Source organism: Heterodontus francisci, chromosome 24 (genome assembly GCF_036365525.1).
Source record: "Heterodontus francisci isolate sHetFra1 chromosome 24, sHetFra1.hap1, whole genome shotgun sequence".
NCBI classification, from domain to species: Eukaryota; Metazoa; Chordata; class Chondrichthyes; order Heterodontiformes; family Heterodontidae; genus Heterodontus; species Heterodontus francisci.
This window is the reverse complement of record NC_090394.1, coordinates 78405478-78432042: the sequence shown is the minus strand read 5'-3', so window position 1 is coordinate 78432042 and position 26565 is coordinate 78405478. Positions and strand designations below refer to the sequence as shown.

The window sequence follows — 26565 nt, the reverse complement described above, 5'->3', positions numbered from 1 at the left end:
AGTCCCTCAATCCAACACCAACAATGCAGCCCTCCCTCTGTTCAATACCAACAATGCAACAGTTCCTCAATCCAATACCAACAATGCAGCAGCCCTCCCTCAATCCAATACCAACAATGCAGCCCTCCCTCAGTCCAATATCAACAAGCAGCCCTCCCTCAGTCCATACCAACAATGCAGCAGTCCCTCAATCCAACACCAACAATGCAGCCCTCCCTCTGTTCAATACCAACAATGCAACAGTTCCTCAATCCAATACCAACAATGCAGCCCTCCCTCAATCCAATACCAACAATGCAGCCCTCCCTCTGTCCAATACCAACAATGCAGCAGTTCCTCAACCCAATACCAACAATGCAGCAGTCCGAGTCCAACACCAACAATGCAGCCCTCCCTCAATCCAACACCATCAAAGCAGCCCTCCCTCTGTTCAATACCAACAATGCAGCCCTCCCTCAATCCAAAACCAACAATGCAGCAGTTCCTCAATCCAAAACCAACAATGCAGCAGTTCCTCAATCCAATACCAACAATGCAGCCCTCCCTCTGTACAATACCAACAATGCAACAGTTCCTCAATCCAACACCAACAATGCAGCCCTCCCTGTCCAATACCAACAATGCAGCAGCCCTCCCTCAATCCAATACCAACAATGCAGCCCTCCGTCAGTCCAATATCAACAATGCAGCAGTTCCTCAATCCAATACCAACAATGCAGCCCTCCCTCAATCCAATATCAACAATGCAGCCCTCCCTCAGTCCAATACCAACAATGCAGCAGTCCCTCAATCCAACACCAACAGTGCAGCCCTCCCTCTGTTCAATACCAACAATGCAGCAGCCCTCCCTGAATCCAATACCAACAATGCAGCAGTCCCTCAATCCAACACCAACAATGCAGCCCTCCCTCAGTCCAATATCAACAATGCAGCCTTCCCTCAGTCCAATACCAACAATGCAGCCCTCCCTCAATACAACACCAACAATGCAGCCCTCCCTCAGTCCAATATCAACAATGCAGCCCTCCCTCTGTTCAATACCAACAATGCAGCCATCCCTCAGTCCAATATCAACAATGCAGCCTTCCCTCAGTCCAATACCAACAATGCAGCCCTCCCTCAATCCAACACCAACAATGCAGCAGTTCCGCAATCCAATACCAACAATGCAGCCCTCCCTCAGTCCAATACCAACAATGCAGCCCTCCCTCAGTCCAATACCAACAATGCAGCAGTCCATCAATCCAACACCAATAATGCAGCCCTCCCTCTGTTCAATACCAACAATGCAGCCCTCCCTCGGTGCAACACCAACAATGCAGCCCTCCCTCAGTCCAATACCAACAATGCAGTCCTCCCTCTGTCCAACACCAACAATGCAGCAGTTCCTCAATCCAATACCAACAATGCAGCCCTCCCTCAGTCCAATATCAACAATGCAGCCCTCCCTCAGTCCAATATAAACAATGCATCCCTCCCTCAATACAACACCAACAATGCAGCCCTCCCTCAGTCCAATACCAACAATGCAGCAGTCCCTCAATCCAACACCAACAATGCAGCCCTCCCTCTGTTCAATACCAACAATGCAACAGTTCCTCAATCCAATACCAACAATGCAGCAGCCCTCCCTCAATCCAATACCAACAATGCAGCCCTCCCTCAGTCCAATATCAACAAGCAGCCCTCCCTCAGTCCATACCAACAATGCAGCAGTCCCTCAATCCAACACCAACAATGCAGCCCTCCCTCTGTTCAATACCAACAATGCAACAGTTCCTCAATCCAATACCAACAATGCAGCCCTCCCTCAGTCCATACCAACAATGCAGCCCTCCCTCAATCCAACACCAACAATGCAGCAGTCCCTCAATCCAACACCAACAATGCAGCCCTCCCTCAATCCAACACCAACAATGCGGCCCTCCCTCAATCCAACACCAACAATGCGGCCCTCCCTCAATCCAACACCAACAATGCAGCCCTCCCTCAATCCTACTCCAACAATGCAGCCCTCCCTCTGTCCAATACCAACAATGCAGCCCTCCCTCAATCCAATACCAATAATGCAGCCCTCCCTCAGTCCAATGCCAACAATGCAGCCCTCCCTCAATCCAACACCAACAATGCAGCCCTCCCTCAGTCCAATACCAACAATGCAGCCCTCCCTCAGTCCAACACCAACAATGCAGCAGTTGCTCAATCCAATACCAACAATGCAGCCCTCCCTCAGTCCAATATAAACAATGCATCCCTGCCTCAATACAACACCAACAAAGCAGCCCTCCCTCAGTCCAATACCAACAATGCAGCAGTCCCTCAATCCAACACCAACAATGCAGCCCTCCCTCTGTTCAATACCAACAATGCAACAGTTCCTCAATCAAATACCAACAATGCAGCAGCCCTCCCTCAATCCAATACCAACAATGCAGCCCTCCCTCAGTCCAATATCAACAATGCAGCCCTCCCTCAGTCCAATACCAACAATGCAGCCCTCCCTCAATCCAACACCAACAATGCAGCCCTCCCTCAGTCCAATACCAACAATGCAGCCCTCCCTCAATCCAACACCAACAATGCAGCTCTCCCTCTGTCCAATATAAACAATGCATCCCTCCCTCAATACAACACCAACAATGCAGCAGTTCCTCAATCCAATACCAACAATGCAGCCCTCCCTCAGTCCAATATCAACAATGCAGCCCTCCCTCTGTCCAATATAAACAATGCATCCCTCCCTCAATTCAACACCAACAATGCAGCCCTCCCTCAGTCCAAGACCAACAATACAGCCCTCCCTCAATTCTACACCAACAATGCAGCCCTCCCTCAATCCAACACCAACAATGCAGCCCTCCCTCAGTCCAACACCAATAATGCAACAGTCCCTAAATCCAACACCAACAATGCATCCCTCCCTCAATACAACACCAACAATGCAGCCCTCCCTCAGTCCAAGACCAACAATACAGCCCTCCCTCAATCCTACACCAACAATGCAGCCCTCCCTCAATACAACATCAACAATGCAGCCCTCCCTCTGTCCAATACCAACAATGCAGCCCTCCCTCAGTCCAACACCAATAATGCAGCCCTTCCTCAATCCAATATCAACAATGCAGCCCTCCCTCAGTGCAACATCAACAATGCAGCCCTCCCTCAATCCAATACCAACAATGCAGCCCTCCCTCAGTGCAACATCAACAATGCAGCCCTCCCTCAATCCAATACCAACAATGCAGCCCTCCCTCAGTCCAATATCAACAAGCAGCCCTCCCTCAGTCCATACCAACAATGCAGCAGTCCCTCAATCCAACACCAACAATGCAGCCCTCCCTCTGTTCAATACCAACAATGCAACAGTTCCTCAATCCAATACCAACAATGCAGCCCTCCCTCAGTCCAATACCAACAATGCAGCCCTCCCTCAATCCAACACCAACAATGCAGCAGTCCCTCAATCCAACACCAACAATGCAGCCCTCCCTCAATCCAACACCAACAATGCGGCCCTCCCTCAATCCAACACCAACAATGCAGCCCTCCCTCAGTCCAATACCAACAATACAGCCCTCCCTCAATCCAACACCAACAATGCAGCCCTCCCTCAATCCAACACCAACAATGCAGCCCTCCCTCAATCCAACACCAACAATGCAGCAGTCCCTCAATCCAACACCAACAATGCAGCCCTCCCTCAATCCAACACCAACAATGCGGCCCTCCCTCAATCCAACACCAACAATGCAGCCCTCCCTCAATCCTACTCCAACAATGCAGCCCTCCCTCTGTCCAATACCAACAATGCAGCCCTCCCTCAATCCAATACCAATAATGCAGCCCTCCCTCAGTCCAATGCCAACAATGCAGCCCTCCCTCAATCCAACACCAACAATGCAGCCCTCCCTCAGTCCAATACCAACAATGCAGCAGTTGCTCAATCCAATAGCAACAATGCAGCCCTCCCTCAGTCCAATATAAACAATGCATCCCTGCCTCAATACAACACCAACAAAGCAGCCCTCCCTCAGTCCAATACCAACAATGCAGCAGTCCCTCAATCCAACACCAACAATGCAGCCCTTCCTCTGCTCAATACCAACAATGCAACAGTTCCTCAATCAAATACCAACAATGCAGCAGCCCTCCCTCAATCCAATACCAACAATGCAGCCCTCCCTCAGTCCAATATCAACAATGCAGCCCTCCCTCAGTCCAATACCAACAATGCAGCCCTCCCTCAATCCAACACCAACAATGCAGCTCTCCCTCAGTCCAACACCAACAATGCAGCAGTTCCTCAATCCAATACCAACAATGCAGCCCTCCCTCAGTCCAATATCAACAATGCAGCCCTCCCTCTGTCCAATATAAACAATGCATCCCTCCCTCAATACAACACCAACAATGCAGCCCTCCCTCAGTCCAATACCAACAATGCAGCCCTCCCTCAGTCCAAGACCAACAATACAGCCCTCCCTCAATCCTACACCAACAATGCAGCCCTCCCTCAGTCCAACACCAATAATGCAACAGTCCCTAAATCCAACACCAACAATGCAGCCCTCCCTCTGTCCAATACCAAGAATGCAGCCCTCCCTCAATCCAACACCAATAATGCAGCCCTTCCTCAATCCAATATCAACAATGCAGCCCTCCCTCAGTGCAACATCAACAATGCAGCCCTCCCTCAGTCTAATATCAACAATGCAGCCCTCCCTCAGTGCAACATCAACAATGCAGCCCTCCCTCAAGCCAATATCAACAATGCAGCCCTCCCTCTGTCCAATACCAACAATGCAGCCCTCCCTCAGTCCAATACCAACAATGCAGCAGTTCCTCAATCCAATACCAACAATGCAACCCTCCCTCAGTCCAATATCAACAATGCAGCAGTTCCTCAATCCAATACCAACAATGCAGCCCTCCCTCAGTCCAATATAAACAATGCATCCCTCCTCAGTCCAATATCAACAATGCAGCCCTCCCTCAGTGCAACATCAACAATGCAGCCCTCCCTCAATCCAATACCAACAATGCAGCCCTCCCTCAGTGCAACATCAACAATGCAGCCCTCCCTCAATCCAATACCAACAATGCAGCCCTCCCTCAGTCCAATATCAACAAGCAGCCCTCCCTCAGTCCATACCAACAATGCAGCAGTCCCTCAATCCAACACCAACAATGCAGCCCTCCCTCTGTTCAATACCAACAATGCAACAGTTCCTCAATCCAATACCAACAATGCAGCCCTCCCTCAGTCCAATACCAACAATGCAGCCCTCCCTCAATCCAACACCAACAATGCAGCAGTCCCTCAATCCAACACCAACAATGCAGCCCTCCCTCAATCCAACACCAACAATGCGGCCCTCCCTCAATCCAACACCAACAATGCAGCCCTCCCTCAGTCCAATACCAACAATACAGCCCTCCCTCAATCCAACACCAACAATGCAGCCCTCCCTCAATCCAACACCAACAATGCAGCCCTCCCTCAATCCAACACCAACAATGCAGCAGTCCCTCAATCCAACACCAACAATGCAGCCCTCCCTCAATCCAACACCAACAATGCGGCCCTCCCTCAATCCAACACCAACAATGCAGCCCTCCCTCAATCCTACTCCAACAATGCAGCCCTCCCTCTGTCCAATACCAACAATGCAGCCCTCCCTCAATCCAATACCAATAATGCAGCCCTCCCTCAGTCCAATGCCAACAATGCAGCCCTCCCTCAATCCAACACCAACAATGCAGCCCTCCCTCAGTCCAATACCAACAATGCAGCAGTTGCTCAATCCAATAGCAACAATGCAGCCCTCCCTCAGTCCAATATAAACAATGCATCCCTGCCTCAATACAACACCAACAAAGCAGCCCTCCCTCAGTCCAATACCAACAATGCAGCAGTCCCTCAATCCAACACCAACAATGCAGCCCTTCCTCTGCTCAATACCAACAATGCAACAGTTCCTCAATCAAATACCAACAATGCAGCAGCCCTCCCTCAATCCAATACCAACAATGCAGCCCTCCCTCAGTCCAATATCAACAATGCAGCCCTCCCTCAGTCCAATACCAACAATGCAGCCCTCCCTCAATCCAACACCAACAATGCAGCTCTCCCTCAGTCCAACACCAACAATGCAGCAGTTCCTCAATCCAATACCAACAATGCAGCCCTCCCTCAGTCCAATATCAACAATGCAGCCCTCCCTCTGTCCAATATAAACAATGCATCCCTCCCTCAATACAACACCAACAATGCAGCCCTCCCTCAGTCCAATACCAACAATGCAGCCCTCCCTCAGTCCAAGACCAACAATACAGCCCTCCCTCAATCCTACACCAACAATGCAGCCCTCCCTCAATCCAACACCAACAATGCAGCCCTCCCTCAGTCCAACACCAATAATGCAACAGTCCCTAAATCCAACACCAACAATGCAGCCCTCCCTCTGTCCAATACCAATAATGCAGCCCTCCCTCAATCCAACACCAATAATGCAGCCCTTCCTCAATCCAATATCAACAATGCAGCCCTCCCTCAGTGCAACATCAACAATGCAGCCCTCCCTCAGTCCAATATCAACAATGCAGCCCTCCCTCAGTGCAACATCAACAATGCAGCCCTCCCTCAAGCCAATATCAACAATGCAGCCCTCCCTCTGTCCAATACCAACAATGCAGCCCTCCCTCAGTCCAATACCAACAATGCAGCAGTTCCTCAATCCAATACCAACAATGCAACCCTCCCTCAGTCCAATATCAACAATGCAGCAGTTCCTCAATCCAATACCAACAATGCAGCCCTCCCTCAGTCCAATATAAACAATGCATCCCTCCTCAGTCCAATATCAACAATGCAGCCCTCCCTCAATCCAATACCAACAATGCAGCCCTCCCTCAGTCCAATACCAACAATGCAGCGCTCCCTCAATCCAATACCAACAATGCAGCAGTCCCTCAATCCAACACCAACAATGCAGCCCTCCCTCTGTTCAATACCAACAATGCAACAGTTCCTCAATCCAATACCAACAATGCAGCAGCCCTCCCTCAATCCAATACCAACAATGCAGCAGTCCCTCAATCCAATACCAACAATGCAGCCCTCCCTCTGTTCAATACCAACAATGCAGCCCTCCCTCAATCCAATATCAACAATGCAGCCCTTCCACAGTCCAACACCAACAATGCAGCCCTCCCTCAGTCCAATACCAACAGTGCAGCCCTCCCTCAATCCAACACCAACAGTGCAGCCCTCCCTCTGTTCAATACCAACAATGCAGCCCTCCCTCAATCCAACACCAACAGTGCAGCCCTCCCTCTGTTCAATACCAACAATGCAGCCCTCCCTCCGTCCGATACCAACAATGCAGCCCTCCCTCTGTTCAATACCAACAATGCAGCCCTCCCTCAATCCAACACCAACAATGCAGCCCTCCCTCAGTCCAAGACCAACAATGCAGCACTCCCTCAATCCTACACCAACAATGCAGCCCTCCCTCAATCCAACACCAACAATGCAGCCCTCCCTCAGTCCAACACCAATAATGCAACAGTCCCTCAATCCAACACCAACAATGCAGCCCTCCCTCTGTCCAATACCAACAATGCAGCCCTCCCTCAGTCCAACACCAATAATGCAGCAGTCCCTCAATCCAACACCAATAATGCAGTCCTTCCTCAATCCAACACCAACAATGCAGCCCTCCCTCAATCCAATATCAACAATGCAGCCCTCACTCAGTCCAACACCAACAATGCAGCCCTCCCTCAGTCCAACACCAACGATGCAGCAGTTCCTCAATCCAATACCAACAATGCAGCCCTCCCTCCGTCCAATATAAACAATGCATCCCTCCCTCAATACAACACCAACAATGCAGCCCTCCCTCAGTCCAATACCAACAATGCAACAGTCCCTCAATCCAATACCAACAATGCAGCAGCCCTCCCTCAATCCAATACCAACAATGCAGCCCTCCCTCAGTCCAATACCAACAATGCAGCCCTCCCTCAATTCAACACCAACAATGCAGCCCTCCCTCAGTCTAATACCAACAATGCAGCAGTCCCTCAATCCAATACCAACAATGCAGCCCTCCCTCTGTTCAATACCAACAATGCAGCCCTCCCTCAATCCAATATCAACAATGCAGCCCTTCCTCAGTCCAACACCAACAACGCAGCCCTCCCTCAGTCCAATACCAACAATGCAGCCCTCCCTCTGTTCAATACCAACAATGCAGCCCTCCCTCAGTCCAATACCAACAATGCCGCAGTTCCTCAATCCAATACCAACAATGCAGCCCTCCCTCAGTCCAATATCAACAATGCAGCCTTCCCTCAGTCCAATACCAACAATGCAGCAGTCCCTCAATCCAACACCAACAATGCAGCCCTCCCTCTGTTCAACACCAACAATGCAGCCCTCCCTCAGTCCAACACCAACAATGCAGCCCTCCCTCAGTCCAATACCAACAATGCAGCCCTCCCTCTGTCCAATACCAACAATGCAGCCCTCCCTCAGTCCAACACCAACAATGCAGCAGTTCCTCAATCCAATACCAACAATGCAGCCCTCCCTCAGTCCAATATCAACAATGCAGCCCTCCCTCAGTCCAATATAAACAATGCATCCCTCCCTCAATCCAACACCAACAATGCAGCCCTCCCTCAGTCCAATACCAATAATGCAGCAGTCCCTCTGTTCAATACCAACAATGCAGCCCTCCCTCTGTTCAATACCAACAATGCAACAGTCCCTCAATCCAATACCAACAATGCAGCCCTCCCTCAGTCCAATACCAACAATGCAGCCCTCCCTCTGTCCAATGCCAACAATGCAGCCCTCCCTCAGTCCAACACCAACAATGCAGCAGTTCCTCAATCCAATACCAACAATGCAGCCCTCCCTCAGTCCAATATCAACAATGCAGCCCTCCCTCAGTCCAATATAAACCATGCACCCCTCCCTCAATCCAACACCAACAATGCAGCCCTCCCTCAGTCCAATACCAATAATGCAGCAGTCCCTCTGTTCAATACCAACAATGCAGCCCTCCCTCTGTTCAATACCAACAATGCAACAGTCCCTCAATCCAATACCAACAATGCAGCAGCCCTCCCTCAATCCAATACCAACAATGCAGCAGTCCCTCAGTCCAATACCAACAATGCAGCCCTCCCTCAGTCCAATATCAACAATGCAGCCCTCCGTCAGTCCAATACCAACAATGCAGCCCTCCCTCAATCCAACACCAACAATGCAGCCCTCCCTCAGTCCAATACCAACAATGCAGCAGTCCCTCAATCCAACACCAACAGTGCAGCCCTCCCTCTGTTCAATACCAACAATGCAGCAGCCCTCCCTGAATCCAATACCAACAATGCAGCAGCCCTCCCTCAGTCCAATATCAACAATGCAGCCCTCCCTCAGTCCAATACCAACAAAGCAGCAGTCCCTCAATCCAACACCAACAATGGAGCCTTCCCTCTGTCTTTGGTGCCCAAGGATCTATCTTTGATACCCTACTGTTCCTCATCATGTGACATGGGGACAGTTGCTGCATGTTTGCTGATGACACCCAGCTCTACCTCTCCAACAGCACTGTCAACCTGATAACCACCTGTGTGCTGTCAGGCTCCCTGGTTAGCATTGTGATGGATGAATCTTCCAGCTGAATAACTGGAAGACTGGAACCATTCCTTTAAGCTCCCTGCCTTTGACTCTGCTCCCTTGCTACTGATGCTAAACCCCTCTCCAGCCTTTTGTTCTAAATAAACACAGTTTGACCCAGAGTAGAGAATCACATCCACACATCCTCTCCCTATCTTTCACCAAGATTGTTTACTTCCACTTGCCCTGAACCTCTATTCCGGAAGCCCCTATCCATGCTTCCATGCTTCAAAACCCTCAAACTGAATTAACACGCTGGCCTCCCATCTTCCTGAAACTCCAGCTGCCTGTATCATGTTCTGTGCAATTACGCATCCCCTCATTGACCTAGGCTGGCTCCCTATCACTCAACATATTAAACCCTCATCCTCTAATCCCTCCATAGCCTCACCCTGCCTGTGTCAGCCAGCTCCTTCACCCTATAACCACCTCCCTCTGCCCATCTAGTTATTACTTGATGTTGAACAATTCCACATCAGTCCCCACAGTAAAGTAAACGTTCAGCACAGGGTCAGCAGTACTGACACCAGCACTGCTTTCATGGCCGATAGTCAGTAAAGAGCAACAGAGACTGTGTGGTAAATCTTGGAGATTATTACGTAAACAGCAAGTGGTTAAACTGGGCCTCATCACATCACTATTCTGGGTGGCAATGTTTTGGACTGATAGCTAAACATTCTTCATAGAATCATACAGCACAATAAGGAGGCCATTCGGCCCATCGTGCCTGTGCCAGTTATTTGAAAGAGCTATCCAATTAGTCCCACTCTCCTGCTCTTTCCCCATAGCCATGTAATTTTCCCCTTCAAGTATTTATCCAATTCTTTTTTGAGAGATACTATTGAATCTGCTTCCACTGCCCTTTCAGGCAGCGTGTTCCAGATCACAACAAATTGCTGCATTAAAAAAAATCCTCATCTCCCCCTCTGGTTCTTTTGCCAATTACCTTAAATCTACGTCCTCTGGTTACCAACCCCCTGCCTGTATTTCCCTATCAAAACCCCTCATAATCTTGAGCATCTTTATCAAACCACCCCTTAATCCTCCCGAAGAACAATCCCAGCTTGGTGTCGCGTGGTATTGTTTAAAGACAGACGCTCACAGTCAGAGTATCTATTCTTTTTGTTCTGTGTATCCCGGGGGAGATGGAACAGTGCCCAGTCACTCAGTCTGTGAGTACAGTCTGTGAAGTGACAGGGAGCCATACAGATGGCAAGGTGAGGTCCCAGGCTTGATCCCAGCTAGAGTATCAGACCTCAGCTGCTGGTTCCAGTTACCCAAAACTTTCAGCTGGGATCCATCAATGCCTAAATTCATGGAGGTCAGGTTACACAAAAGGACAGGTACCTGAGGTTGTAGCAGTACAGTAGACGGGGGAGCAAGCTTTTGAAGATATTGTAGCTCAGGCAGTTGGAGAGATTGGTTTCTTCCATGCATTCCTCGGATACCTGCAAGAGGTAGGCCAGAGCAGAGCAGTTGATGGGGGTCAGTCTTCCAGCCAGACTCCCCATCCGCAGGGCATCTGCCACCCCCTTGGCAATCTCGGTGTGCTGCAGCTCGTGGAGGCAGTGCATGACGTTGACTGTTCTCGAGGAGATGACGTAATCAGTGTTGAGACAGCACTGTAGGTGGTGCACCACTGCCGCTCGGTAACTGTTGTGTTCATCCTTTGTCAGCAGTAGACCTTGCAACAATCTGTTCACTTCTGGCGAGAGCAGGCCAGAGAGAAATCGCACAAATATGTCCAGATGGCCATCTTCTGACTGGAGGGACTTACTGACCGCATTCTTAAAATGATTGTGGAAGCCTATCTTGGGCCAAGACATGGCACTCTCAGCAAAGAGGTCAAATATGGCCCTTTTGGCTGCTGTGTAATAATAAGTGGCAGCCAGGTACTCCTGCATGGTTATGTGTGTAAAGTAGTAAACTGTACAGATATTGGAGTCATCCTTGGTGAAGATCCTAGTGCATAAACTTCCCTGTAGTGATGTGAGGTCGATGCCATAGGCCTTCAGATCCTGCTCATAGAAAACAAACTTGCGTTTAATTAACCCATAAAATGCCAGCCTGCTCAGGTTAACAATCAGTTTCTTGTTATTGCTGAAAGTTTGGTCAATCTTCAGTGCCTCCTGTTCCTTTTCCTGCCAGTCGCCATTGAGAATCATCTTGAAGAAATATGTGTAGATTTCTGTCATTGTCCTGGGGAAGTTTCCAGCCTTGTGACCATCGTTACTGATTCTGAGGTAGTATGCAAGGGACAGCCCAATCATCAGACAAAAGGCCGGGACAGAGCACATTATGTAGAGTGACTTGTGGACCTTTATATGCGAAAAGACCCGTGTGGCCATTACCCTTTCTTCAAAGAGTGTTTCCAAGAAGTCCTTCATCTCCACTTCCCCAAAGCCCCTGAGTTCTGTCATCCTGTCCACAAGTCCAGCTGGGATTTGGCTTGCTGCTGTTGGGCGTGAAGTGATCCACACTGTTGCCTGGGGGAAGATGTTGCCCCTGATTATGTTGGTGATTAAGTTGTCGATCTGGATGTCTTTCTTTGGGTCAGTGCATGTCTGGGAGTTTGAAAACTCAAGTGGATACTTGAACTCATCCAGCCCATCGAAGATCAGCACCACCTTTGCTGTCCCGTTCAGGATATGGTTGGTTTCAGTGATGTGGGGAAAGGTCAACTTGAGCAACTTTTCTGCAGATAGCCTTTCAAAGGAGTTCAACTCTCGAAACATGAAGGGGAATATGAAAGTGACATCTTTGTACAACTCCCCCTTCAGCCATTTGTACATCAGTATTTTCACCAAAGTGCTTTTACCGATTCCAGCCACCCCAACTGTTACTGAAATGCGGGGCGGGATATTAACCTTCGAAAGGGGCAGGAAGAGCCTGTCCAGTGGGGTATGTCTTGGGCTGTTCTTCATCCCTCTGGTAGCCTCGGTTTGCATGACATCATGTTCCTTCTGTTGGATGTCCGTCAGTCCATCGATTAACAGTAGGTTGGTGAGTCTTTCGAGGGAGGGCTTTTCACACACTGCACTGACTTCATTCCCACTCCCAAACTTGCTCTGCAGAACTTCTATATGCTTCTGTATCATCGGCTCTTTAAATGAGAACAGAAGAAGAATGAAATGAGAACATGATGGCCAACCAACACAAGTAAACAATCTGCCCAAGACATGCTGACATCAACTATTACTGACCTACTTAAAGCACCCAGACCTGCCACTTTAATGTGCTTTAGGGTAAACCCATTGATTCCACACTCAGAATGGCGGCAGCTTGGAGAATTGGGGAGGAGATGGGGAGTAACAGTTAAAGGAAAAGAGGAGAGAAGAAGGAAAAAGGGAAGGAAGGAGGAGGAGATGGGAGGGAAAAGAAGGGGGAGTGAGGAGGAAGAGGACATGCCATCCAAAATGTATCAAGTTGTTCTCTGTTGATAGGTTATCTGTGATATTATTAATTTTCCATTGTATGTGATCGTTAGTTTTTTTCACCACAAAGCCTGAAAAGTGGACTCATTCTGTTGTTAAGCATTAGGAACAGTACGAGATGCCAGCAAATAAATAGAATTCAGTTCCTCCATTAATGAAGTACCCAAGTTGCTGAGTGTGCACTGACTGAAATTCCTAACTGTACCTTTAAAGGGCTTCATTTCAAGTCAGCCAGCCTCAGACTTAAATCAGGTCAGAGATCACAGTATTCACTCCCTATAGAACAGACTCGTTGTGTCAGGAAGCAGTGTTTAGACTGCAATGATTGAGAGGACTGTCTGTTTCAGCATTCAGTCAAGACACCCAGTCATCTCCTAGTCCACACTGTCCTCGAGATGCAGTGACTACTTTTGTGGCAAATCAATCTTCAGCTATAAAAGATCCACGTTATCAAATGACAATGCAACACCTTTAATTTATGAAACACCTATTTGTGTGAGTGTTGCCTCCATTTATAAATTCAGTGTTCAGAAAGATGCGGAGTTGCTTAGGCAGAGGCACTCCCTTTCCAAGTCCACCTCCTCCTCCCCTTCTATTCCTCCTGCTCCCGATGCCTCCACTCCTTCTCTCCCTCCTCCCTCTGCCTCCTCCCCTTCTCTCCCTCCTCCTCCCTCTGTCTCCTCCCCTTCTCTCCCTCCTCCTAGCTCTGCCTCCTCCTCCCTCTGCCTCCTCTCCTTCTCTCCCTCCTCCTACCTCTGCCTCCTCCTCCCTCTGCCTCCTCTCCTTCTCTCCCTCCTCCCTCTGCCTCCTCCCCTTCTCTCCCTCCTCCTCCCTCTTCTCTCCCTCCACCTACCTCTGCCTCCTCCTCCCTCTGTCTCCTCCCCCTTCTCTCCCTCCTCCTCCCTCTGCCTCCTCCCCTTCTCTCCCTCCTCCTACCTCTGCCTCCTCCTCCCTCTGCCTCCTCCCCTTCTCTCCCTCCTCCTCCCTCTGCCTCCTCTCCTTCTCTCCCTCCTCCCTCTGCCTCCTCCCCTTCTCTCCTCCTCCCTCTGCCTCCTCCCTCTTCTCTCCCTCCACCTACCTCTCCCTCCTCCTCCCTCTGCCTCCTCCCCTTCTCCCTCCTCCCCCTTCTCCCTCCTCCTCTCTCTGCCTCCTCCCCTTCTCCCTCCTCCTCCCTCTGCCTCATCCCCTTCTCTCTCCTCCTCCCTCTGCCTCCTCCCCTTCTCCCTCCTGCTCCCTCCCTTCTGTTCCTCCTGCTCCCTCTGCCACCTCTCCTTCTCTCCCTCATCCCTCTGCCTCGTCCCCTTCTCTCTCTCCTTCCACTACTATTTCTCCCCTGCTTCAAATCTCTGACCGACCAGCGTCCCCCTTCAGTGAGTGTGGGATCAATGCAAATTGTTACTCACGGGTGTCCATGAGTTTAATGCCCCATTTTGCTGCCTTTCTGTGTTGCTGTGGGGAGTTACTAAGCCCAGGACAAGTCCGCCCAGGCTCCTCTGATAGGCGCTGGTGGAAGTCTAAGATCAGTTTTCTCAGCCCCTATGACCCAGGGAGACTAGAGGACAACAGAAGGGACAAAATAGGAACAGTTCACATTAAATAAAAACATCTTACCATAAACAGTAATTAAAAGGTACAGCTGTGAGTTAGTGGTTTCTATAAAGGTCTGCAGTGACTCAGAGGCTGTGTTCCCTTTACCAGCCAGAACATCAATGACTGCCTTTACTTTGTCTGATGGGGCACTCAGTTCCTGAATCTGATTAACCTCTTCAGCGCTGATCAGATCCTGTCTCTTCATATAACGGATTATAGTTTCCAGAAAGGGCCCATTGATGGATTTTACCAGCTGCTTCCGATATCTGTTGATCCAAATACCTGCAATGCACACAAGACATGATGGAAAATGAAAATCCGGACTTTCAATGGTCATTTTGCAAATAAGAAGTAAGGTCAGTGCAAAAGACAAGACTGATGCATCTGCAAACATTGTTAGCCAGAAGTGCCGAGTTGATGATCCATCTCGGCCTCCTCCCGAGGTCCCCACCATCACAGATGCCAGTCTTCAGCCAATTCCACATGGTATCAATAAACAGCTGAAGGCACTGGATTCTGCACAGGCTATGGGTCCTGACAACATTCCGGCAATAGTACTTAAGACCTGTGCTCCAGAACATGCCTTACCCCTAGCCAAGCTGTTCCAGTTCAGCTACAACACTGGCATCTACTCAGCAATGTAGAAAATTGCCCAGGTATGTCCTGTACACAAAAAGCAGGATAAATCCAACCCAGCCAATTACTGCCCCATCAGTCCATTCTCAATCATCAGCAAAATGTTGGAAGGTGTCTTCAACAGTGCTATCAAGCGGCACTTGCTTAGCAATAACCTGCTCAGTGACGCTCAGTTTGGGCAGTTTGGGTTCCGTCAGGGCCATTCAGCTCCTGACCTCATTACAGCCTTGGTCCAAACATGGACAAAAGAGCTGGATTCAAGAGGTGAGGTGAGAGTGACTGCCCTTGACATCAAGGTAGCATTTGACTGCGTATGGCATCAAGGAGCCCGAGCAAAACTGGAGTCAATGCGAATCGGAGGAAACCTCTCCGCTAATTGTCTGGATTGGAGTTGACAGGACATACCCTGGCTGCAGGTTGGTCTATTAGGGTCACATAATGCTGCATGAGATACAGGTGAAAAAACTGTAAATGAACCAACAACAAACTGAGACATTATACAGGAGACTGCAAAACATCCGAGAGTAGAAATTTGTCTCAGGCAATGACCCGGAATGGGAGTTATAGGATCAGCCGCCTGTTACCCACAGCTCCTGACATTCAGATCAATTGGCCGCCTGTTATACACAGCACCTGACATTCCGTTCCATTGGCTACCTGTTATACACAGCTCCTGTCATTCAGTTCCATTGGCCGCCTGTTATACACAGCTCCTGTCATTCAGTTCCATTGGCCACCTGTTATACACAGCTCCTGACATTCAGTTCCATCGGCTGCCTGTTATACACAGCTCCTGTCATTCAGTTCCATTGGTCGCCCATTATACACAGCACCTGACATTCAGTTCCATTGGCTGCCAGTTATACACAGCACCTGACATTCAGTTCCATTGGCTGCCTGTTATACACAGCACCTGACATTCTGTTCAATTGGCTGCCTGTAATACACAGCACCTGACATTCAGTTCCATTGATGCCTGTTATACACAGAACTTGACATTCAGTTCCACTGGCCGCCTGTTATACACAGCACCTGACATTCATTTCCATTGGCTGCCTGTTTTACACAGCACCTGACATTCAGTTCCATTGGCTGCCTGTTTTACACAGCTCCTGACATTCAGTTCCATTGGCCACCTGTTATACACAGCACCTGGCATTCAGTTCCATTGGCTGCCTGTTATACACAGCACCTGACATTCAGTTCCATTGGCTGCCTGTTATACACAGCACCTGACATTCAGTTCCATTGGCCGCCTGTTATACACAGCACCTGACATTCAGTTCCATTGGCCGCCTATTATACACAGCACCTGAAATTCAGTTCCATTGGCCGCCTGTTATACACAGCACCTGACATTCAGTTCCATTGGCCGCCTATTATACACAGCACCTGAAATTCAGTTCCATTGGCTGCCTGTTATACACAGCACCTGACATTCGGTTCTGTTGACTGCCCCTTATGCACAGCACCTGACATTCTGTTCCATTGAGCACCCGTTATACACAGAACTTGACATTCAGTTCCATTGGCCGCCTGTTATAAACAGCACCTGACATTCAGTTCCATTGAGCACCCGTTATGCACAGAACTTGACATTCAATTCCACTGGCCGCCTGTTATACACAGCACCTGACATTCAGTTCCATTGGCCGCCTGTTATACACAGCACCTGACATTCAGTTCCATTGACTGCCCCAATATCAGGTGTTATGTACAATGAGTGGTCGATCTAATAATGCCAGTTTTTCTCCTCTGCCCAAGGTGAATTTTTAACCCCCAAGTGCCTGGATAGATTTCAACTATGTACCTCCCCAGGATGATTTTAAATGTTTCAATATTGGGATCGATCCTTATGGTTCATTAACTCTGCAGATCTCAAGCACTAGACATACCTTCCATTATCTCACACAGCAGCTACAGTCTTGAGGGATGCAAGTGGCTTCTTCCAATGTCCTGTGACGTCATCTGTCAATCTTTGTGCTGCTGGTTCCAGTAAGGACAATGTTGACCTTTCACCTCTGTTCGTTCTCCAAAACATACCATCCAGGGGCAATTTGAAGCCACAATCTGCACAACACCATCCACAGCCGCCCTCAGGTCACCCTTTCTCCATCCTGCTGTAAGACACATTTATATTTTATTCAATGTTCAAAATTATGGCACACAAAACATTGTGTGCAATTTGTTTGATTTTCCCCCAGTTCAGGTCCACCCACTGCTTCCTCGGTCAAAGTGACAGTGGGACAGCTTGTAGGATCAGCAAAGCAATGAACTGAGGGTCTGGAACAAATATATGAGCAGAGTAATAAAAACAAGAAGTGCTGGAAATACCCAGCGGGTCTGGCAGCATCAGAACTGATGAAGGGTCACTGACCTGAAACATTAACTCTGCTTCTCTCTCCACAGATGCTGCCAGACCTGCTGGGTATTTCCAGCATTTCTTGTTTTTATTTCAAATTTCCAGCATCTGCAGAATTTTGCTTTTATTATATGAGCAGAGTAATTGCACCCCAGTACAGGTTCAGTGTAGGTCCATACATATGTTGCTGTTCCTTCATCGTCCCTAGGACAAAATCCTGGATTCTACCTAACAGCTCTGTGGGAGCACCCTCGCACACAGACTGCAGCGGTTCAAGAAGACAGCTCACCAACACCTTCTCAAGGGCAACTAGGCATGGACCACAAATGCTCTGAGTTCTGGAATTCCCTTCCTAACCCTGTCTGCCTCTCTCTACTTCTTTAAGGCACTCTTTAAAATCTACCTCTTTGAATAAGCTTTTGGTCACCAGCAGGTAATGACAAGTATAGTGAGTCATGTACTGCATTGAAAGAAACAGATCTGTATTTCACTTTATGTAATGTCAGGTTTGAACTGTTATTTAATATACTTTTACAAATTTTATGAATAAAGTATATTTTTTAAAAAAAATTTAAAAGCTGCTTGAACCTGAAATTCTGTGGTGCTCTCTTGGCCTCACAACATAACTCTGGTCGTTTGTGCTGCTTCTCTCAGGGTTCTGCTGGTCACTGCTCTCAGAGAGAACATCCTCACCTCCCCCTGAGAACATCAGGGCACTTATGTTGTTATTATCACCTGGTTCGTGGTTTTTATTAACTTTCTAGAGGTAACGTTTAATTTGGGAATTGATTTTACCAAAATGCAAGACAAATGAAAACACCTGGTTTGAGAAACTGGCAAACTAACCTAGGGTGGTTACAAATGAAAGGGTGACTCATGTTTATTTAGTAAGGTCACATTGGGAAGTGTAAAGACCCTACACAATGAGAACCTCTTGGAGCTTCTTGATGGAGATGGCGTGTCTGTAGCTACCTCAATCAGGGCTATAAATTATTCATATGATTTGCTAGAACAAAGAGAAGATTTAAAGTTCAAAAATCTCTCCATGAGTGCTTACAGAGATAGATTTAGAGAGGTGAGAGCCATAAAACTGCAGGTGGGCTCATATAGTTGGGCAGTTGGAACGAAAAAGTTTAGAAGAAATTGCTCCATCATTGTTAGCAATATCAATTATTCATGTGGATATCAAAAATCTAAGAGATGTTTTGAGAGTTGGAGGAAATAATAATTTTAAATTGCTATCTGGGACATCCCAGATGTACCACATGCTGTGGAGATAGATGATGCAAGGGGTGCCAGTTGGTGTTTTGATTTGTGTGCTTGCTGACAGACGTTTGGAAAGCTGTTGGCTTCAGAAAATGAGTTGACTTTTGAAAAGTTGTTGGCTTTGAAAGCAGTTGTACTCAGGAGCAAAGAGGCCACCAGGAACCGGGGTGTTTCTGTTTTGAGGCAGGCTCATGCTCAAGCTGAGAAGTCCAGATTCAGGAAGTGAGCTCATAACTCAAAAGATAGGTGAGAAACTAAGGAATCAAGGTGAATTCTTAAAAGCTATGGTACACTTTGGATTGTTCCCAGTAGAAGTGAACAAACCACTTGTAACATATAGGGGACTCTTGGGATGGAAGTAATGGTCAAACAGGAGTGTTCTGTTGATATTTAGAGTTTAAAGCATATGACTTCATGTTCTATTAAGATTTTAAGTTTAAAATATAAATATTTCCAAATTGCAGTGTGAAGTTAGTAATATTTTGCTTTAATTCTTGTACAGTAAGTTTTTTTTTGTTTAAAATGTGAAATCTTGTGGCGTAATGCTTTCAGTAATAACTGTGAATTTGACTTTCTCTTTTTAAAAGTTAACAATCCCGAACGGGATCATAATAATGTCTAATCAACATTCTTCAAAAGTGACAAATCTATAGCAACACCAAACATTCAGGATAAATTCAAGAAAATAATGATTATGTTTAAACAGCGGATCACTCAGTTTGATTTTGGAATTGTTGACAAGATTTTATATCCCCTGTGAATGTTTCAACACACTGAAAAGGTTTGAATTAAACACCAAGGAAGCTTGGGGTCATGTTGCACATTCTAATTATTAGGAGGGTGAGATGACCTAGGTCACAACACACAAGTAGACAATACATTGAAAGTTGTGGGCTGACAAACCATCAAACCACACCGAGCGCAGCTGCATGCAAACTTACATAGCGCCCTGCAGCTATAGTCTAAGCAAGCTATCTACTCTCGGATCAGCCACTAACTCAGTATATTTCTGCAACAGTTTTTTAAACTGTTAATGCAGAAAGTATAAGAAATGTTCTCCATCTCCTTCCATTTATAAAATTCAACTTCAGTTCCCTTCACTGTCCCATCAAACACTCCCAGGACAGGTACAGCACTGGGATTGGCTGCTCTCTGATTTGGGAGCCTGAGTGCATCAACGAGGTGCAGCTGACTGTGGCTGTGTGCAGAGGTTGGAGGCTGTGTGACTGCTGCAAGAGGGAGACTCAAACTGAAACAAAGTTTGTTCCAAATTTCAACAAAGGAAGGAAGGCAGAGAACTGGAAGATCTTTTGTGAGTTTGCTTGGTACTGAAAGTCTTTTTCATTGATTGTTGGGGGTGGGGAAAGAAGAGACCTTAAGACCTTGGGTGGGGCTGTATTGTTCAATAGGGAGCTCCTGTGTTTAACATCTTTGGATAGGGAGCTCCCTCCCCACCCCAACTACTAAGCCTGGGACAGCTGGAGCTGCCCAGGTGAAGAGACTTATTATCTGAACATCGAAGGAGGCGTGTGCCTTGGCAGCTTACAGCTGACCCAGGTGAAGACATCACCCCACCCTCCCAACTGGAAGACCAGCTACAAGACTTGTGCAATACAAACAAAGACTGATTCCTCCTGGCCTTCCTCTCCCTCAGCCTCTTCCCCTGTGCTACATCCTTTAAGTGTTGCATTTTTGATTTATTGTATTTGCTCTTTTTTTTTGCTCTCAACAAAGTGCCTGTAACTCTTCTACCCCAGCTGTGACAGCTGTTCCTGTGGCCCCGTCATCATTTAAAATCTTAACATCAAAGCATGGGGTGAAGAGTTACACCCATTCTAATATGACTATTGAGGCTTGTGTTAAGGCAATGGCCGTGGTTGTCGGCCCCTCGGCCATTGTTGCAGCCTCAAAGATGTATGGGAAGGCTGTGTTCTTCCTGAAGACCGAGCGGGCTGTGTCCCTCGCCCTAAGTACGGGGCTCACAGTGGGTGGGATTTTCCTGCCAGTGGACCCTCTGGGGGCCACTGCACATCGGGTAATCTTGTCAAATGTCCCACCCTTCATTCCTGATGAGCTCCTCCTCCCCCACCTACACCATCTGGGGGAGGTGAGGTCAGGGATCACCCCAGTCCCGCTCGGTCTTCGGGAGCACAGCTTCCGACATGTGTACTCCTTCCGCCGCCAGCTATTCATGCAGCTGGCGCGGGAGGAAGTCTTGGAGGGCCACTTCAGTATAGAGTTCCAGGGGACGGCCTACCGCGTCTTTTGGACCTCGGACGGGGCGCGGTGCCACGTCTGCAAGGGGGTGGGGCATATTCGTAAGAACTGCTGCAACCTCCCGGCTGCCAGCTCCACCTCGGCGGCCAAGAGTGGTTCCACAGCACCTCCTCCCACTCCCCCCACACATCCAATAGACATCTCAGTCGGTTCCGGGGGCTGTGGTTTTCACAGCCTCCGGCGGGGAGGGGAGCGTCCGTCCGAGTGGAAGGAAAACGCGGGGAAAAAAGAAACATCACTAGGCGCGTCCCCTGGACACTTTGACACAACCCGAGCCTGAGCTCAGCCCAAAGCCCATTCCCCTGGAATCCACCTGTCCCAGGGCTGGGATCAGGCCCAGGGTGACTAAAAAGGAAAAAATGGAGAGTGCGGAGGTGGAGGCCTCTGATGACATGGAGGTCTCTGAGCCTCCGCACCCAACTGGGAAAAAGAGGAGAAGACACCCCTCCACAGAGGTAACAAGGGGCCCTGAGGCGCAGGGTCCATCTGTTGGAGGGGAGCTGTCTCCTGTTTCGGGTCCCCAGGTTTCCCCTACCGTCACCACCAAGGCGACAAAGTCCAGGCAGGAGCACCCTATTCCTCAGGATGGAGGGGAGGGGAAGGCCCTGGTACATGAGGCCCCTCCTGAAGGAGTAAGTGGTGGAGCCTGGGGATGCCGCCCATTCTGCCACTGCTACTGGGTCGGGTGCCCTCAGTGAAGGGGAGGGCGAGGCCCCAGAGGGTCGGCCCTCCCAGCTGGAGTCCACCACCAACCAGGAGACACCCGACCCGGTTATAACCGAGAATGCTGCCCCATCTGCTGGGCCTGTGGGTGCTGTCGGAGCAGGAGATGGTCTCCTCTCTCCGCCTCCGGTCTCGGCTCCGGCTGGATTTCCGGAGTCGAGAACTTCTGTCTCCCCTGGACCACTCATTGGCCTGGGGACGGAGGTGGAGGGGGATCCTGAACCGCTGGTGCCTACAGGCTCCAGTTTCACAATAGAACCCAGAGAGGACTCCTCCGCCATCGATCCTGGGGGTGGGATCGTGACGGATGCAGGACCAGCTGGCGCGGTCGGGACGTCCGCCCCACAGTGTGTGGTGGATGTGTCAGCCGCTGGCGGTGACGACCCGGAGGAGGATGGGGATTAGGTGTGGGGCACGGAGGATGATCTTGATTCCATCGCCAGTGAGGTGGTGGAGTCCCTCGTGCCTCCCACCGAATCTCCTCTCATCCCCACGGCAGAATTCCGGGATTTCCTCGCGGTTTGCAGGGGCTGCCGCAATAAAGTTCAGCTGGCCCTCGACCGCTGGTCGAATCTGGCGCTGATCATCCAGTCTGTCCGTGTCGCCCTGAAGATAACGGCAAGCGCGCGGGCGTGAAACTGGTTGAGAGGCGCCGTTTTAATGTGTTCCTCAATGGGTTGCTGGGGGAGTGGAAGGCCAGGTGCACTTCCACTCCCTCCTCACAGTGAGCTGTTGGTGACCGGTTTTAAGTACCTTTGACATGAAGATAACCATAGCCAGCCTCAACATCAACGGTAGCAGGGGGTCTCACCGCAGGGACTGGAGAGCATCGTTGACGCCGAGAATGGCATTTTAATTTGAGTTTTTTGTTTATTTATCTGGTTTTAATAAAGTTATTTTAAAACTGTAAATATGTACATAAAGGGGGCCTGAGGAATAAAGGCCCCCTCGATGTGAAAAATATAAAAGGGGCCTGGGGTATAAAGGCCACAAAAAAAAAGAGAAAGAAAAAAAAATGGGGTTAGATACAGAGTAAAGCTCCCTCTAAACTGTCCTGTCATAACAAGAAAATGTTCATTTCTATAGCATGTTTCACAACCTCAGGATGCCTCAAGGGGCTTTACAGCCAATTATGTACTTTTGAAATGTAGTCACTGCTGTAATGCAGGAAACGCTGCAAAGCAGGCTGACACGCAGACATTCAAACATGCGATTTAGAGAATCTCAAGGAAATAAATGGCCACTGTCCTTCCTGATCCATCTCCCCATCTGCCTGCTCCACATCCTGACCACCTTATTTGTCCATTGGATTTGCAGCTTCTCCAGCTATTCCTCTGTATAAAGGCAATGCAGAGGGGGACATGAAGAGTAAGGGATCTATCTCCCCAGCCTATATGTCCCCAGTGACGCTGTTGTTTATATGCTGGAGCTTCAAAAATGTATGTGTTTTTAGGGAACATAAAGAGACAATGATATTTAAAAGGAATGGTTTCATCTCAATTTTATATGAACCCAGTTCGACAGACAGCACAGGGTTGTGAGCAAATAGCCCATTGACACTTGCTACCGAAACTCATGCAAACATGATTAATGGCAACAATATTGCGAAGAGTAGGCAAGAGATCCTGCAGAGTACCAGGAACAAGGAGTTAAATTAAAGAACATGACCATATGAGTTAAGAGCAGGAGTAGCTCATCGAGCCTGCTCCACCATTTAATAAGATCATGGCTGATCTGTTTCTGTCTTGAATTCCACACTCCCATCTACCCCTGATAATCTTCGATTCCCTTGTCTAACAAGAATCTATCTACCTCTGCCTTAAAAACTTCAATGAGGCAGAGAATTCCAAAGTTGCACAATCCTCTGAAAGAAAAAAAATTCTCTTTGTCTCTGTCCTAAAATGGAGACCCCTAATTTTCAAACAGTGCCTGTCAAACATTTACTTTTAAAGGGGAATTGAAGAAAATACTTTCAGGCAAAAGATTTGTAGGGATATGGGAATGGACAGGGGAATGGGCCTAATTGGAGGGGTGTGGCCAGGAAGGGATTCAAACACAAGAATGAGAATATTAAAATTAAGGTGCTGCCAGACCGGGAGCCAATGAGGATCAGTGAGCACAGGGGTGATCGGGATTTGGTGTGAGTTAGGATACAGGTAGCAGAGTTCTGGATGGTCTGTGGTTTATGGAGGTTTATAACTGGGAAGGTGACCAGGATAGAATTGGAATAATCAAGGGTCATAATCTCCGGATTATTAACCGAGCCATATGCAAGTGAGCAGAGCAATAAGCAGATTTGGGAGGTAAACACATGGCTGAAGGAGTGGTGTGGGAAAGAAGAATTACATTTCATGGGACACTGGCACCAGTACTGGGAGAGGAAGGAACTGCACTATTGGGATGGGCTCCACCTGAATCGGGCTGAGACCAGGGTCCTAGCAGAAAGGATAAATAGGGCGGTCACATTCTTTAAACTAGTAAGTGGGGTGGGGTGGGTGCAGGAGGGCTCAAGAAAAGGTAATAAAGATAATAGTTCAAAAACAAATGAAAGGGTAGAGTAACAGACAGAAATTGTGCTTTAGGCACTGCAGGTAAAGGGAAAAACTAAAAGATGTAAAGAAATTTAACCAGGAAAGAGAAATAAGAAATGTGTGAGTAAAACATTCAAACAGAAGTACAGGTTAGGCTGTGCAGCCTAAATAAGCGTTCTTTATACAAAAACAGAGTAAAGGAACAAACTGAATGAATTGCAGGCAGAAATTCAACTTGGAGAGTATGACATTGCAGCCATTACAGAGACATGGCTGCAAGGCAGTCAGGACTGGGAACTAACTCCAGGTTATAAGGTCTACAGGAAAGACAGGGAAACTGGTAGAGGAGTAGGCTTAGTGATTAAGGATTAAATCATGTTAATGATAAGAGGATATAATGAGAGATAAGCAGGAAATGGAGACTTTATGGGTAGAATTAAGAAATAGAAAAAGATTTAAGACTGTAGTGGGAGTTGTGTATAGGTGTCCTGTGAAGTGGTACATTGTATAAATGAAGAGATCAAACAAGCATGTAGTAAAGGCAGAGTGGTTTTAATGGGGGACTTTAACTTCCATATAGATTGAGATAAGCAGATTAGCACATGTCAGAAAGGTAGTGAATTTTATGTCCAGGATAGTTTTCTGCAACAATATGTCAGAGAACCAACAACATTACATTCTGGAATGAGAAATGAGCCAGCTTCCGTTAACAAGTTAACAGTGCGTGAACATTTATCTAATAGTGATCAAAATATGATCAAGTTGTACACAGTGTTTGAAAGGGAGAAACGTGAAACAGCCACTAAGATTCTAGATTTAGGTAAGGCTGACTTCAATGGGATGAAACAGAGACTGTCCACAGTAAACTGGGCAAATCTGTTAATGGATAAAGAGACAGAAGATCACTGGGAGGTGTTCAAAAAAGAATTTAATATGATATAGAACTTGCTTATAACCCTAAGAAGCTGGAGTTCAACTTGCCAAAAAAGACATCATAGATGACTAAAGAGGTAAAACATAAAACTGGAAAAAAGTGCAGATCCTGGAAAATGGGAGAGATACAAAGAACAGCAAAGGGTGACAAAACAAATAGTAAGAGCTACAAAGAGCTACCGTATGAAAAGAAACTTGCAAGGGAAATCAAAATCAACACAAGGATGTTATACAATTATATTAGGAAAAAGAGGGAGGTCAGGAACAATGTGGGCCCCTTGACAACTGATAAAGATGATATTGTCAATGAAAATAAGGAAATGGCGGACATGTTGTATAATTAATTTGCATCAGTATTTACAGTAGAGGAAGAGATCAGCATGCTAGAAATCCCAAGGAAACTAACTAATACTGGATCAGGGACAGGGATTCATCAAAATTAATATAAGAAAAATAACAGTAATGAAGAAAATAATAGCCCTAAAGAGTGACAAATCCTCACAACCAAATGGCTTCCATCCCAGGGTTTTAAAGAAAGTAAGTTAGAACATAGCAGATGCCCTAACGATAATCTTCCAATGTTCTCTCACTTCGGGAACTGTTCCTTTAGAACAAAGAACAAAGAACAGTACAGCACAGGAACAGGCCATTCGGCCCTCCAAGCCTGCGCCGATCTTGATGCCTGCCTAAACTAAAATCTTCTGCACTTCCGGGGTCCGTATCCCTCTATTCCCATCCTATTCACGTATTTGTCAAGATGCCTCTTAAACGTCTCTATGGTACCTGCTTCCACCACCTCCCCGGCAACAAGTTCCAGGCACTCACCACCCTCTGTGTAAAGAACTTGTCTCACACATCCCCTCTAAACTTTGCCCCTCTCACCTTAAACCTATGTCCCCTAGTAACTGACTCTTCCACCCTGGGAAAAAGCTTCTGACTATCCACTCTGTCCATGCCACTTATAACTTTGTAAACCTCTATCATGTCGTCACTCCACCTCCGTCGTTCCAGTGAAAACAATCCAAGTTTATCCAACCTCTCCTCATATCTAATGCCCTCCAGACCAGGCAACATCCTGGTAAACCTCTTCTGTACCCTCTCCAAAGCCTCCACGTCCTTCTG

The 26565-nt window shown here is 47.9% G+C and overlaps 1 protein-coding gene across 3 annotated transcripts in view; it reads right to left on the bottom strand.

Annotated features, from left to right (window-relative positions):
• Nucleotides 1–26565, bottom strand: part of nlrc3 (NLR family, CARD domain containing 3) — a 297480-nt gene that overhangs the window by 43778 nt on the left and 227137 nt on the right. Inside the window, exons 2-4 of one of the 3 annotated variants that reach the window (XM_068056728.1) lie at nucleotides 17247–17471; nucleotides 14737–14997; nucleotides 11039–12794 (exon numbers count right to left, since the gene is read on the bottom strand). In XM_068056728.1, coding sequence (XP_067912829.1) covers nucleotides 11039–12794; nucleotides 14737–14997; nucleotides 17247–17253 — 2024 coding nt within the window. In that variant the 5' untranslated portion in view covers nucleotides 17254–17471. The remainder of the gene's footprint in view (nucleotides 1–11038; nucleotides 12795–14736; nucleotides 14998–17246; nucleotides 17472–26565) is intronic. The other 2 variants (XM_068056729.1, XM_068056730.1) reach the window with 2 other exon arrangements.